The sequence below is a fragment of the Chrysochloris asiatica genome, unplaced genomic scaffold, assembly GCF_000296735.1.
Source record: "Chrysochloris asiatica unplaced genomic scaffold, ChrAsi1.0 scaffold00215, whole genome shotgun sequence".
Classification (NCBI taxonomy): domain Eukaryota; kingdom Metazoa; phylum Chordata; class Mammalia; order Afrosoricida; family Chrysochloridae; genus Chrysochloris; species Chrysochloris asiatica.
In genome coordinates, this window is record NW_006408733.1 from 5,131,720 (window position 1) to 5,147,148 (window position 15,429).

Sequence of the window (15,429 nt, forward strand, 5' to 3'; positions counted from 1 at the left end):
GAGACTTAAAAAAAAAGGGGGGGTGGGGGAGGGACAGGATAAGAAAGGAAAAATGAGGGCAAGAAAATAAAAGAAAGAAAAAGGTCTCAGTGGGGATCCTTCCTTGGAGGCGGCTCAGATCAGGAACTTCCTCCAACCAGGTTTCTCCACCTAGCTCCCCGAGGGCTTCTTTGCGCCCGCGCCAGCAGCCGCTCCGGTCTCCAATGCGCACGCGCAATACCATAGGGCGCGCAAGCAGCGGCCCGGGCGTAAGCTAGGAGGCGTGCTTCCCCACGCCTTCCTCCTCTCGAGCTTCTCCCAGAGCCTTGGCACCGGAGGGAGACCGAGATGGCAGATGAGATCGCCAAGGCTCAGGCCGCTCGGCCTGGTGGCGACACAATTTTTGGGAAGATCATCCGCAAGGAAATCCCAGCCAAAATCATTTTTGAGGATGACCGGGTAGGCACCAAACGCCGGCTCGCTCGTGGGCTGAGCCTTGAAGCAGTCGCCCGTGGACCTGCGGGTTTCCCTCAGAGAGAAGGGAAGGGAAGGGTCGGGCCGCGCCTCGCCGCGCGGAAGGGAAGGGGCCCGGCTGCTCTCGCTGTGGACCTGTGTGGCCTCGTCGCGGGCTCCCCGCCAACGGGTAGGGCCGCGGCCGCTCGGAGGCGGCCTGTCGGCGCGTGCGGGCGCTCCGGTTACTCGTTATCTGTCCGAGCACGGGTCGGGCCACCTTCCGCCCGTGGTGTCCGGTCCGCGCTGGGCCTGAGAGCATGTGGAGGGCGCTCCGAGTCACAGTCGGGGCCGCCCACCAGCTGCCGAGCTACCTCGGACTCCGCCTGTGTCTGGAATCTTACAATCTCGCCTGCTCTCTCCCTAGCTGGGAGAAACCGGATCCGGCCCTGACTCGGGCCCAATCTCCGAGATCTCCCGCGCACAGCCGGCCAGCCAGGGGCTTTCCCGGGCGCGGCTTCTCGCGGCGCTGCGCCGGACGTCTCGGAGCCGTGTAGAGACCCGGTCAGCAGGCCACTTCCCCGCACATCAGCCAGCTCCCCGCGGACTCCGGAGATCAGATAGGATGTGGGTCCGCGACTGGGATTTGCCTGCCTTTGATTTCTCCTTCTGAAAAATTCCTATGTATACACACACACACAGGCCTCGCCCTCTGAAAATTTTATACACACAGTTGAATGGTTTCTTTCATTTTCAACAGGAAGCAGTTTTATGCCAAACATTTGCCGTTGCGTCAACTCTGACTCATATAGCTTTTGTTGATTTCATTATAGATGAAATTCTGTTTTGGAAAGACTAAGTTGAAGTCCTTTGCAAAGTATTTAGTGAACAAGGTATAGAATGGGTTTTTAAAAAGCTCATCGAAAAATTCCGTAAACTTTTAATTTCACATAAAGCTTGGCAGGACATTGGCTGATTTAAATAGAAATATTATGTAAACTTTTTCTTGATTTAAATGGACTTTAAGAAATTTAGAAGATCAGAGAAACCTGCGACATTAGCGGTGTTCTCAGATTCAAAGTGTATCTACAATTAAAGTTCCTAGAGGTAAATTTGATTTAAATAACTGATGTCACTATTGGGAAAAATTCTTATTGCTTTAGGAAAAGCATATTTAAAATTGCTATTGCCTTTTACAATGACCATAGAAATTTTGATTTTTGAACTCCCCCTCAGTTCTGCTGTGGCTCTGTGGGTTAATGCATCAGACTGCAAAGCAGTTTGAACTGCAAGGTCGGCGGTTCAAACTCAACGTCGGCTCCTCGGAAACCCTATACAGAATTGACTCGACGGCACTTCACAACAAACAACAAATCCAACATCATTGATTATCATGAAACAATCTAAATGATACTGTATTTTTTAATGGTGTACCAAATAAAATGGCTTCTGAGACTGATTCGCAGGGATGGGTTCTATTGAGAGTCGGTTCCGACTCATAGCGACCCTGTACAGGGTTTCCGAGGCTATAAATCTTTATGGGAGCAGAAAGCCTCATCTTTCTCCCACAGAGCAGCTGGTAGTTTCAAACTGCTGACTGTGAGATTAGCAGCCCGATTCATAACCACTATGCTACCAGAGCTCCTTTCTCTTGTATAGCGTTCACCTTATGTACATACAGAACAAGAAACATTCATGTAATATGCTTATGTTCTAACACACTACTACACCAGAGCCCTGATGTGGTGTAGGATCAGTACTGAGCTGCCAACCACAAGGTTGGTGGTTCAAACCTGCCATTTGCTCCTTGGAAACTCTAAAGGCTTGCAATGAGTCAGAACTGACTGGATGTTACAACTAGTGCGGTAAATAATTTGGAGTCCTGGTGTGGTGCTGTAGGATAAGCACTGGACTGCTAATTTTGGCGGTTCAAAACCACCAGCTGCTCCTTGGAAACTAACTTGACTTGACAGTGCTTAACATAGGATCGCTGTGAGAACAGACTTGTTAAGTGCCATCGAGTTGGTTCCAACTCATAAAGACCCTGTATTTCTGAGTAGCAGCTGATGAACTTGAACCTCCAAACTTGCAATTCAAACCAGCCATGCAGTCCATAACCATGCAGTGCATCAACCTGCAGCGCCATACCAACACTTGACTTAACAACACTAAAGTGCTGATTTGACAGCACTTAACCACTACAGTTAACAACACCTGTTGTTAAGTACCTTTGAGTCAGTTAGACTTACTACAGCGACATTGTATAGGGTTTCTGAGGAACTGCTGCTGAGTTTGAACCATCGTCCTTGTGGTTCAAACCAACCTTGCAATTGAGTGCTTATCCTACAGTGCCACAGCAGGACTCCTCTAAACTACTATTGTTATTATGTGCTGCCTAGTGTATTCCAACTTATAGCAACCCTGTAAAGGGTTTTCAGAGATCAGCTAGTGGGTTTGAACTGCCTTGGTCACAGTCCAGTGTTGATCCTACACTGTCACACCAGGAGTCCAATAATAACTAGTTTGGTAAATAATTTATCTGAATGCAATTTCTCCTCCTCAGTTTTACAAAAGAGAATAGGTATTTTCTTAAATAGTTAAAGCCTGAAGAATAGGTACTGATCAAACATCAGACAAATGGAATTTATGGGAGTTGTAAAGGAACCCTGCTGTGTTACTGCGGGTTAAGGTGCCAGGTTGCAAAGCCATTTGAACTGCAAGATTGGCAGTTCAAGCTCACCAGCTCCTTGCAAGTCCTGTACAGGGTTGCTATATGTGGAATAGACTTGATGGCATTTAACAACAACAACAAAAAGGAAAAATACAGGAAATTGCTCAACAGGGGCTCCTGACTTGAGGAAGGGGGTTGTTGGAGGACAAAGAGTAATCAGATGTTTCCTTCAGAAGCAGTATGTGTGCTGACTGAAAGCTGAGGAATGGATAGTGGTTTAAGACAAGAATTACTGTTAGGGAAAAAGGAGAAGCCCAGAGTATGTGGAGAGGTGAAGGACAGTGTGAATTTATGTGAAGAGTTACATGGGATGAAACTGGAAACTAGTAGACTAATGTACTCATCCTTTGGGTATGAGCTTAAATGTCACTTTCTCAGAATTCTTGTCTCTGACAACTCAATCTAAGTTAGGTTTTTCTGTTATCTTTAATTTCACTCTTTAATCCTTCTTTGTAACATGGGTGATCTTTGATAATCTTTATTTAAAATTGATCTCATTAGATTGTAAGTTCCATGAAAAGGGCTTTGGACTATGTGTATTGAGTTACCACCTAATATAATACCTTGCTTGTAGTTATTGCTTTATAAATACTTTTTTGAAAGAAAGTTATATTTAGCCTACTTAAACTAAACTTTTGATTTTTTTTTCCTTAGTGTCTTGCTTTCCATGACATTTCCCCTCAAGCACCAACACATTTTCTGGTGATACCTAAGAAGCATATTTCCCAGATTTCTGTAGCAGAAGATGATGATGAAAATGTAAGTCAATTAACACAATTTATCTATTTTTTTGCTTTTTAAATTGTGAGGCTACATTTTGTCCTAAAGTGATGTTACATTTTTATTTTGTTTGAAATATTATTATTTAAAACCAGAAAATCATTAGTGCTTAGTATAATATATAAGTAGTTTGTATTTGATGAAGCAAATACATTTAGAAATAAAATACATTTTATTGGTATGTCGTAAGACCAGGAATTGGTGTGCTGTGTCATTAAATGGAGAAAAAAAAATCAAATTATGAAAATGAAAAAGACTTTAAAAGGGTGATTTGTGTAGAAACATAAGAGATATATATACACTCAAAAGAGAGTCATATGAAACCCCAAATCAAAGAAATCCTGTTTATCCAAAACAGATTAAGTTCATGTGTGTAACTCACAATGAACTTTTCAACACTCTGAACACTTACTATGCCTAAGAGTTTGTTTACTAAATTTACAAATTATAGCAGGTGTTGGCACCCTGTGGTCTGTGGGCCATCTAGTAGGCAGTAAGTTTTATTGGAACACAGCCACCATGTTCATTTATTTAGCATTGTTAATTTTTTTTTCACATGCAACTAAATTTTTACTGAAGAAAATACAAAAACATTTTCAGTAGTACATCAATAAGGAGCTGCCAGAAATTCAAACCAGATAGAAGATGTTGTTGTTAGGTGCTATCCAGTTGGTTCTGACTGATAGCAACTCTGTGTACAGCAAAACTAAACAGTGCCCAGTCCTGTGGCATCCTCACAACTGTAGTTACATCTGAACCTGTTTTTGCTGCTACTGTGGTAATACAGCTCATTGAGGGCCTTCATCTTTTTTTTTAGCATTGTTAATTTTGACAGAGACCACATGGTCCACAGTCTAAGATGCTGACTGTTTGGCCGACTACTAGTATAAAGACAACAGCCCAGAAACAGGTCATTAGGAGCTGTCACTTTGCTCTATGGAGGAAATGAGAAAACCTGTGAATACAGATATTATTAGAAAAGCATAGCAGTCCTGGTGCCACATAGTACATGGTCAATTGGACTTTAATAATAGCTCAGATCTTATCAGGCTAACATAATATTGTAATTTTCATAGTTATAACCCAGAGAGGTCAAGAATAAGGAAATTATTCTGAGTAAACTTTATAGGAAGACAGAATTGTATCCAAAATGTGTATAAATTTCCACCATCTTAATGCAGCAAAAAATTTTAGTCAAAATGCTCTTTCCATGGTGATTGATAGTATTTGCTTACCTAGATCAATTTTTCAAATTTTGTAGACTAGGAAACCTTTCTTGGTGCCTGAGTTTCTCAGGTAATTTCAGTCTTTATTATAAGTTTAAATAGATAATATCTCTCTATATAACTTTATAAGGAGCTCTGGTAGTAGTGGTTACAAATCGGGCTGCGAACCTCAAGGTCAGCAGTTCGAAACTACCAGCCGCTCCACGGGAGAAAGATGAGGCTTTCTGCTCCCGTAAAGATTTACAGCCTCGGAAACCCTGTACGGGGTCACTATGGGTCAGAACCGACTCGACGGCACTTAACAACAACATATAACTTTATGGAAGCATTTTTTTCTAAGACCTAATTATAGCAAACTGACATATAAGTGAAAGGATTTACAAATGTGACTTTCTGTCATCTTCTATGCCAGAGAATGAAAATTTTAGAGCTGTTATATAAAAGGAAACAATTGTATAGATTAAAAAATATATATATAGAAGACTCATGTCTGTTCTAAACGTTTCTTCAAACTGTGTACTATTACGTTTCTAATTTTCATTGTAAATTTATTAGTACACTGTGGGTTAATGCACTGGACTGCAAAGTCAGCTTGAACCCCAAGGTCGGTGGTTCAAGCTTACTAGCTGTTTCTCGGAAACCCTGTATAGGGTCTCTGAGTCAGAACCGACTTAACAACAACAACAATAAAGTCTGTATGGGAGTGTGGTGGCTCCATATGATAAACACTGCATTGCAAATCATAAGATGCACAGTTTGAGCCTAATTGCTCTGCTGCAGAAAGATCAGATTTCCTGCTTCCTTGAAAAGTTAAATCCTTGGAAACCCTGTACTGGCTTGCTATGACTCAGAACTGACTCAATGGCATTTAACAACAGCAAAGTCTATATATTTTATTATAATACCAGCATCCTTTAAAATTGATTAGAGAACAGTAAGGCAAGAAAATACCCTGATATTCTAATAAAATCTAAAGATGCTTCATAGTGCAGGATGATAGTGTTATTTAAATAGTATTTTTTTCCCCAAATAAAATTTTTATAACATTGCTCATGTAAGTAGCATAAACCTATTTTTGGAGTCCTGGTGTGGCGCTGTGGGTTAATGCACTGGACTGCAAGGTTGGTTTGAACTGCAAGGTTGATGATTCAAGCTCACCAGCTGCTTCTTGGAAACTATACAGGGTTACTCTGAGTCAGAACCTACTTGACGGCACTTAACAACAACAAAGTTATTGTTTGGTATAATTTAAGGTAGTAGTCCTTGAAATAATTACCAAAGAGAAGTTTAGATGGCTTTTCCATTTTCCTTTGTCTTGGGTAGCTCTCTGAGACTGGTTTCCAAGTGAGTTGTTTTTAGAGTACAAGACTTAGGGGTGGTTTCTCATTGTGTTTTGATTCTTCCCAAACAGTGAAGTAAAAATTTCAGATCACCAAGAGACATGTATGTTGAAATATTTCATTTTTCTTTTTCTTTTTTTAAATGTTTTATTGTGAATTATGTCATAGTTTACATGGGAGAACATTAGCTTTACATTCATCCTTTCATATCATTTCATTGCCATGGTTAAATCCCCGCCATGCATCATCAACCAACCAAAGGGTATACCCTGCAAGCCTGCCCCCCACCCCCACCCCCAGTCATCAGTACACAGCCCCTCTCCCTCTCTGGGTTTAGCGTCCCCAGCCGCTCCATCTCTGGCATCACTGCTTCTCTGGGTAGGGTCCTGCTTTCCGCTCTTCTCCCTTGATGGTCTCAGGGACCTCTGCTCCTAGACTGCAAAGTCAATCACTCCTCTCCTTTTGCTACAAAACGTCTACCTTTACATTTCCAACCCTCACAATCAGTCCTGATAACAATTATTCACTATTGTATCACAGGTGACCTATCTGCTTCTCCTTTCATCAGTCCCTCCCAGACAGATTCTACCTTCCTCCAGGCCCTCTGGATTTAGGCTCCCTCTTGAAAGCTTGTAAGCCAGTCACTTCTTGCCTTTGTAGCCCCCCCCTTTGGGTAGCCAATGACCAAGTGGCCCATCCCTGTCTACTCTGTGTCTGGAGGGGGTGGGAATGATCCTTGCTCATTTTTCATTTTCTTAATAAAAGCAATGACCAAACATTACTGAACTCCTTGCTTTCAATCCTCTGTCTGAAGGGGTGTATCTTTAATATGTCCCTATTTTAGTAGCATAGTGGTTATGAATTGGTCTGTGAACTGCAAGGTCAGCAGTTCAAAATTACCAGCTGTTCCATGGCAGAAAGATGAGGCTTTCTGCTGCCATAAAGATTTACAGCCTTGGAAACCCTGTATAGGGTTGCTATGAGTCGGAACCGGCTCCATGGCACATAACCACCACCATCTTAGTCCCCAGAGATGGTGTTATTCCTTTGGTGATTGTGGGTAGATAAACAAAGAAGGATTGCTTTCAAGCTTTATTGATTCAACTAGGATACTGCCCAGCAAAGGAAAAGGATATTGCAATCTTTTTAAATTCTCTTTAGAAGGCAGAAATTGGGAATCTCTTTTATGGTAGACTTAAATATCAAATGAGTATAGGACTATCAAACAAAAGGTTCTAAACAAGGGATTACTGGTGGTGGTGGTTATGTGCCGTTGAGTTGCTTCTGACTCACAGCAACCCTGTACAGGGTTTCTGAGGCTGTAAATCTTTACCAGAGCAGAAAGCTTCATCTTTTTCCTGTGGAACAGCTGGTAGTTTCAAACTGTTGACCTTGCGGTTCACAGACCGCTTCGTAACCACTACGCTACCAGAGCTCCTTTTTAACTCATATAGTGTGTGCTTATTTGTGTAGCGTCTCTCTGTGGCACAAATGCATACAGTGGTCCATCTGCATTCACAGAAGGTTGTTAACCCACTGCCATTGATTTGATTCCAACTCACAGTGACCCTGCAGGACAGAATTCCATAGAGTTTGTGAGTCTGTAAATCTTTATGGAAGCAGAATGCCACATCTTTCTTCTGTGGAGTGGCTGCTAGGTTTGAACCATTGACTTTTCAATTCACAGCCCAATGTTTAACCCGCTGTGCTACCAGAACTCCTTAAAGAAGTTAATGGGAGGCCTCTTATTTTTAAATGACTTTGGTATATTTTCCATGTCTCCATTTAGATAAATGTTCATATGCTTTTATCCAGGAAAGAAGGTAACTTTCTACTTCCTCTTATAGTTTTGTAAAGAGTTATTCTGTGTTCATTTTATTTGGCGTCCTACTTGTTGAATATGACCTTCATCTCTGATAAAGGTCATGAGACTTAATCATATATGTTTCTTCCTGAGTCTGGATTCAGTCATGTGTACCTAGTTCTTAAATTACCGGTATTAGAGCTTCACAAAGACTAACTTTTAAGAAAGTTACATGGCTTTAGAGAATTAAAGTTAGTTAGGCTCCTGACAAGGAGCTCATTCTGTCATGGCATTTGGGGGTGATAGGCAAGATGGTAAGTCTGTTTTATATCAAATCTCTCTCAGTTCTAGTTGCCATCAAGTCAACTCTGACTCATGTGATCACATATGTATCAAGAGTAGAACTGTGCTCCCTAGAGGTTTCAGTAGCTGCTTTTCTAGAAATACATAGCTAGATCTTCCTTCCAGTCATATCTTTCCTTTTTTGCTGATTCTTTATTAAAAGACTATTGATAACTTAAATAAATATTTTTATGGATTACAAGACTTTAGTATCATGAACATGTCACTTCCTTCAGTTTGAGGTACAGATTCAAGTCAATTAAAATAAAAAGTTTAAAACTCGACAGTCTTATTCCAAAGTATATGTGGAAAGTGGAAAAGTTCAATAGTAAAAAAAAAACAAAACACCTCTTAAAGAACAGGTAGAGGACTTGCCCAACTAGTCCCATTTTATAGCTGCAGTTATTAAGACAGTGTTATCAGTTCAGGGATAAATGAAACTTCGGTATGAAAGTTTAAAAACAGACCCTTACATATGTGGACTGACAGTTATATTCCGGATCGGTGAGGAAATAAAGTGTTTGCTTGTTTGGTTTTGGTAACTCTTATACAACATTTTGGAGTCCTAGTGTTGCACTGTAGAATAAGCACTAAACTGCAAGGTTGGCAGTTCAAACTTACCAGCCACTTCTCCGAAATTCCATACAGGGGTGCTATGAGTTGGAACCGACTCGACAGCCCTTAACAACAACAACAACATGTAACATTTCAAACATATAGAAAAGTAGGGAGAATAGTGCAGTACAGTGAATCCTCAGATACATGTCATCTAATTCCAGTATTTATCAATGTATCCCGTATCTCTTTGCCCTTCTCTAACAGGTATATATATATTTTTTGACATAAATTCCAGATAGATCATTTCAGAATAGGCTAAGGATCCATTTAAGAAAGATTTTTAGAAGCCAAAATTCTAGAACATCTTTATGTCCTTGGGGTTGGAGAGGATTTCTTAGCAAAAAAATAGTGAGAAAAGATATTTTGTAATCTCTGGATTTGGGGGGAAGGTGGAGAAAAGTGATTAAGGAGGGTTACCCAGGAAGTTTCTAGGTAATGTTCTACTGTTTGACCTGCTGATAGGCATTATTAAGTTATTTGTATGTGTTTTCATACATTTTCATATGTATATGGTGTTTTATAATAAAAGAATAAACAGAAATTAAAAAATGGATGTTTCATGTCTTCAGTATTGTAGTTATTTATTGGGGGTGTCTTTTTAAGTGAGAATTTACTTAATTTGAGAAATTGAGAAACTGAAACTGAGAAATTTCTGGATATTAAATTTAAACTCAATGCGTTGCACAATAGGTATCAAAGGTTAGACTATGTATTGGTAAAATGCCTCCTTATCTGGAATAATTGAGAGATGAAACCTTCAGAATATTAATGTTTAACATTTGTTGTATTTTAAGGTCAGTGCTTCTTACTCAAACATAGCTCTTGCCTCTAGACAGAATGTTAATTTTTATCAAATTAACTTTCTAAATTGGAGTTTTAAGGTCGACTTTTTAACATAGAAGATACAGTTCTTTGTTAAGAAGGATTAACTGAACAATTTTAAAACTGTGTTAACTCGTAATTAAATTTGTGAACAGAACAGACATTGCCCGACCTGCTGTACTTTTGGGGAACTTGCAGCACTCTGCTACAAATACTTGGTATCACTCTGAGCCATCCTGTTTTTGTTTTTTTGACTCAATCTCACTGTAGGATAAGCACTGGACTGCTAACTGAAAATAGGCAGTTCAAACCTATTAGGCTCCAAGGGGAAAAGATGAGGATTTTTTCCTTCCCTAAAGATTTATAGCTTTGGAAACCTTATATAGGGTCTATGTGAGTTGGAATTAACTCAGTTGCAATTGTTTTTTTACTAGGCAGTTTGTCTCCATTTGCACATGAATCTACTTTAATCTTGCTAGTGTCTTCTGTAGTGAAGAATAAAGAGGGGGAGGGTAGAGAGAGAAAGTGCCTCAACTGTAAACTACCAGTTAACTGCTTATGATTTCTAAGAGAGAACAAAGGTGAGGTGAGGAATTAGCCACACTTGCAAAGACTCTAACAAGCTCTCAGGAGAGGGAACTCTTCTGGTTCCTATGGCAAGAAAAGAAGAGGGAAGGGAGAGATCCGCTTAAGTTTCTATTTCCATTGCCCTGATAAGCTCCAGGAATTCTGGTATGGTGCTATACGATAAGCACTGGACCATGAGGTCAGTTTGAACTGCAGTGTCGATGGTTCAAACCCACCAACCACTCCTTGGAAACTATATATGGTTGCTAGGAGTCAGAACTAACTTGACAGTACTTAACAACAAGTCCCACAGGCGTCTTAGTGGTGCAACATTTAAGTGCTCAGCTGCTAACTGAAAGCTTGGTGGATCAGGCTCACCCAGCAGCTCCAGAGGAGAAACACTTGGCAAGTTTCTTCTATAAAGATTACAGCTTGGGCTACCCCATAGGACAGTTCTGGTGGATCAGGCTCACCCAGCAGCTCCAGAGGAGAAACACTTGGCAAGTTTCTTCTATAAAGATTACAGCTTGGGCTACCCCATAGGACAGTTCTCTATCGGATGGGGTCACAGTGAGTCGTAATCAATTTGATTCTGCTGTAGCACGGTGGGCTAATGTGTTGGACTGCAAGGTCAACTTGAACCATAAGATTGGTGGTTCAAGCTCACCAGCCACTCCTTGGAAACCCTATACAGGGTTGCTATGAATCAAAATCGACTTAACAACAACAATAATAAACCCCAGGACAATGTGACTCTGCTATTCTTTCAGTACAGTCCATAGTTTTCTGAGGCTTGTGGATGCTTACAGAGTCAAAGCTGTAATTTGATTCTTGTAGTGACAATGAGATATTTAAGGTCATTAAAAGGAAAATTATTCATGGGTTAGAGGGTAGACACGTTAATTTGGGCGGTGGGAGACAGGGAGTATACAAGAAGGAGATTGGCAGAGGAAAGATGAAGACAGTGGAAAACCCAGGGAGGAATGCAAGAATTAAAGTGACTAGAGGTCAATACTGTGAACTGATGGTACAAGGAGGGAACTGTAATCATTGTAATGAAATGAAGTATGTGACTATTGTAATGAAATGAAGTATGTGCTCTGTAAACCGTCACTCAATTCACAGTAAATAGTAAATAACAAAACACAGAAAGGGGTTTTGTTTTTTTGCCACTCACCTGTTATACACTAAGAAATAAATACAACAGGTTAATACTGTTCAATAAGCGATACCACTACATGTTTAGACTTCTACCTTCTGAAGGGTCTGATTCCCAGAGCTGACTTTGCTTCTTTTGTGTTTGGGACTGTGGCAAAGAGGGGTTTCTGTATCCTAATGAGCTTTGGTGGTGCTGTAGGGGTAAGTACTGGACTACTGATCACAAGGTCTTTAGTTCAAATGCACCAACAGTTTTGTAGGAGAAAGATGAAACTTTTACCTCCTGTAAAGATTTACAGCCTTGGAAATCCTATATAGGGTCGCTATGAGTTAGAATTGACTTGACAGCAGTGGATGGGGACCTTGATGTTGTTCTGCCTCAACTGGTCTAGTCCTCCCCCCACCCCCCTCTTTTTTTTTTTTTTTTTTTAAACTTTTATTGTGAATTAAGTGATAGTTTACATGGGAGAATATCGGCTTTGTACTTAACCTATTGTACTTCGTTTCATTGCAATGATTACAATCCCCTCTGTGCATCATCATTCAGCAGTATATGCTTCTATTCCCTCAGTATTTTTTTTTTAATGTATACAAAAACACGCAGGAATATATATAATCATTTAAATAACCCAAGGGCACATTCTACAAGCCTGCCTCCTGGCTGCCAGTACACAGCCTTTCTCTTTCCATGAGTCTAAAGTCCTCAGCTGCTCTATCTCTCCATGTCATCATCTCTGCCTCCATCTCTGGTGTCGCTGCTTCTCTGGATAGGGTTCCACATTACGCTCCTAAACGCCCTCTTAAAAACTTGTAAGCTATGGACTAACATATTGACCAAAGGGAGATGATGTGAGACTTGTGAGTTAATTTTCATAAGGCAAAAAGTATGGTTCATTTGCCTGATTTTGACTAAAAAGGTTTTCTCTTAAAATTATGCAAATGTAAGTATATAAAGAAACTTTCACCAAATTCCTCAAAAAGAGTTCTAAGCCAGGATTAATTGATGAAACTCATTTTTCCTTAGCATAGAAATGCAATAATGCCGTATAGGAATGGGCTCAGTAACCCTTCATCTATTATTGATGTTGATTGCATACGAAAAAAATGTTTTGCCAAGGTGGTACAGGCCTGAACATTTGTCTTAATGTTTCTTGTGTACTACCTGTTAGTTTGGTGGCTTATATTTTGCTATGTTGCTGGGAGCTGTGCCCTTGATGTACCAGCTGGCTCACCCATGATAGGTTTCAGTGTGACTTCCAATTAGGAAAAAAGGCATGGCAATCTACTTCCAAATATTAGTTTATGAAGACCTTATGGCTCACAAGAGGTTACTGCCCTCCTTGCTTGCTATGGACATATCTTCAGGAGGGATCACTGGAGGTAGACATCATGTTTGGTGAAGGAGAGGGCCAATGAGGTGTGGAAGACTCTTGGAGAGATGCATTGGCACAACAGACGTAATGAAGTACTCAAACCTGCTGGTAATAATGAGGATGTCATATTTCTGGGCATTGTTTTGTTATGTTGTACATAAGATTGCTGTGAGTTGGAGTTGGCTCTATAGCAGCTAACAACAATAATATTCTTTTGTAGTATTTTGCATTGTTGTTATGTGCCATGGAGTCGGTTCTGACTCATAACAACCCTGTACAGGGTTTCTGAGGCTGTAAATCTTTACGGGAGCAGAAAGCCTCATCTTTTTCCCATGGAACAGCTGGTAGTTTCGAACTGCTGACCTTGCGGTTCACAGCCTAATTCGTAATCGCTGCGCTACCAGAGCTCCATAGTATTTTGCATAGTTGTTGATAAATTCTCATTATTATCTTTGGTTAGGAGGGTGCATTGCACTCATTGCTCATTGAAAACAGGCTTAGTCGTGTGACTTGATTTGGCTAATGAATGCAAGCATGAATGATATCTGAGGAGTCTTCAAAAAGTGGAAAATGGAATTAAAAAACACTGGAATTTTTGCATGAACTTTTTGAAGCCCTCTTGTCTGTCACTTTTGAGCAGAAACGTTAAGAGCCAATGCCTGCTTTACTGTGTTCTCTTTGCCTACTGTCATTTTTACCATTTATTGTTAAGTTCCACTGAGTCAGTTCTGACTTAGAGCAGCCCTGTATAGGGGTTTTAAAGAGTGACTCGTGGGTTTGAACTGCCGACTTTGAGGTTAGCAGTCCAGTGCTTATCCTTCAGCACCACATCAGGATCCCGATTATCATAATGTTGTTAAGTGCCATGGAATCAGTTCTGACCCATAGCAACCCTATCTAGGGCTTCCACCCAACATTGCAATTCAAACCTACCTTGAAATCAAGTGCATTATCCTGCAGCGCCATCCCAGAACTCCATCATATAGAGACCGCTTTATAAGCCTTGCTGTTTAAGAGGAAAAGATTACAGAATATAGAGCAACAGCCAGCCTATGATACCCAGTCAGCTGTATGAGTCGATTCTGACTCATAGTGACTCTGTAGGGTTTCCCAGGAGCAGCTGGTAAGTTTGAACTGCTGACATTGTGGTTTGAAGTGCTGATCCCACAGTGCCACACCAGGAGTCTATGATAAACATGTAGTGAACATAAAAATACCTTTGTTGTAAGACAGATTTGGGGGTGATTTGTTACTACAGTAGAACCAAACCTATACTGACTGATAACATTCTTACATACCAAGAAAGTAAAATGTCTTATTTCAAACAAACAAACAAATCCGCTTAAATACCATTTGGAATATGATTTAAAATTTTTTATTATTTGGTCAAGCAGTAGATTTCATGTCTGTTTTAGTTATTGAAATTTTTAGTTGCTCTTGAATATGCTCCATTTTGCAATAAATATCTAATCTTAATCAGTTTTTAAGTAAAATTTAAAAGAATGTCGCATTAGGATTAAAAGTCTTTCCAAATATTTGCCTGAAAGGGGTATGTTTCAACTTGTCAGTTTTAAAATTTAATGTTTTTTCTTGGCAGTTTGTTGTTTTAATGGCAATGAACTGTAAATTTCCTGTGTTTAAGAAACTTTTTTGTTGTTTTCTTTTCCAGCTTCTTGGACATTTAATGATTGTTGGCAAGAAATGTGCTGCTGACCTGGGCCTGAAAAAGGGTTATCGAATGGTGGTGAATGAAGGTTCAGATGGAGGACAGTCTGTCTATCATGTTCATCTTCATGTTCTTGGAGGTCGGCAGATGAATTGGCCTCCTGGTTAAGCATACTTTGGGGATACTTGTCCCTTCTCTAGGCAATGATCAGGTTGGCAAGTTCAAATATGTTAAAACAGTATACTTACTTTTGCCTATGTATGGAGAGATTAAGGAATAAAAAAACCACACACAAAAAAACCCATACATAATAAAAGACATTTCTGCACGGTTTATAGTCTCTGTATTATATATTTGATTTGTTATGTTAAGAAAAAAAGATTTTTTTCAAATGTTTTGGAGGGAGAATTCATAATTTGGGAGATTTTTTCCCCCTATTGGGGCAACAATTTTGAGGTTGGCATAGGACCAGGCAGTGTTAAGTTCTGTTGTGCACAGAGTCGCTATGTGTCAGTACCGACTTGATGGTACCTAACAACAATAACAGTGAAGCTTCATTGTTATAATAGCATA

At 40.2% G+C, this 15,429-nt stretch overlaps 1 protein-coding gene across 1 annotated transcript; it reads left to right on the plus strand.

The window, feature by feature from the left end:
* The first annotated feature begins 327 nt into the window (after positions 1 to 327).
* Positions 328 to 15,024, plus strand: LOC102827079 (histidine triad nucleotide-binding protein 1-like). The gene is made up of 3 exons (XM_006872941.1): positions 328 to 438; positions 3,815 to 3,919; positions 14,860 to 15,024. The coding sequence occupies exons 1-3, from the start codon at positions 328 to 330 to the stop codon at positions 15,022 to 15,024; spliced, it is 381 nt and encodes a 126-aa protein (XP_006873003.1).
* Positions 15,025 to 15,429: the final 405 nt, after the last annotated feature.

What these genes read in the sequence shown, in the direction of transcription:
- LOC102827079 (XM_006872941.1), top strand. Translation starts at nt 328, where the DNA reads ATGGCAGATGAGATCGCCAAGGCTCAGGCCGCTCGGCCTGGTGGCGAC. An exon ending in TCATTTTTGAGGATGACCGG is followed by an intron (nt 439 to 3,814) that starts GTAGGCACCAAA and finishes TTTTTTCCTTAG; the next exon opens with TGTCTTGCTTTCCATGACAT. An exon ending in CAGAAGATGATGATGAAAAT is followed by an intron (nt 3,920 to 14,859) that starts GTAAGTCAATTA and finishes TTTCTTTTCCAG; the next exon opens with CTTCTTGGACATTTAATGAT.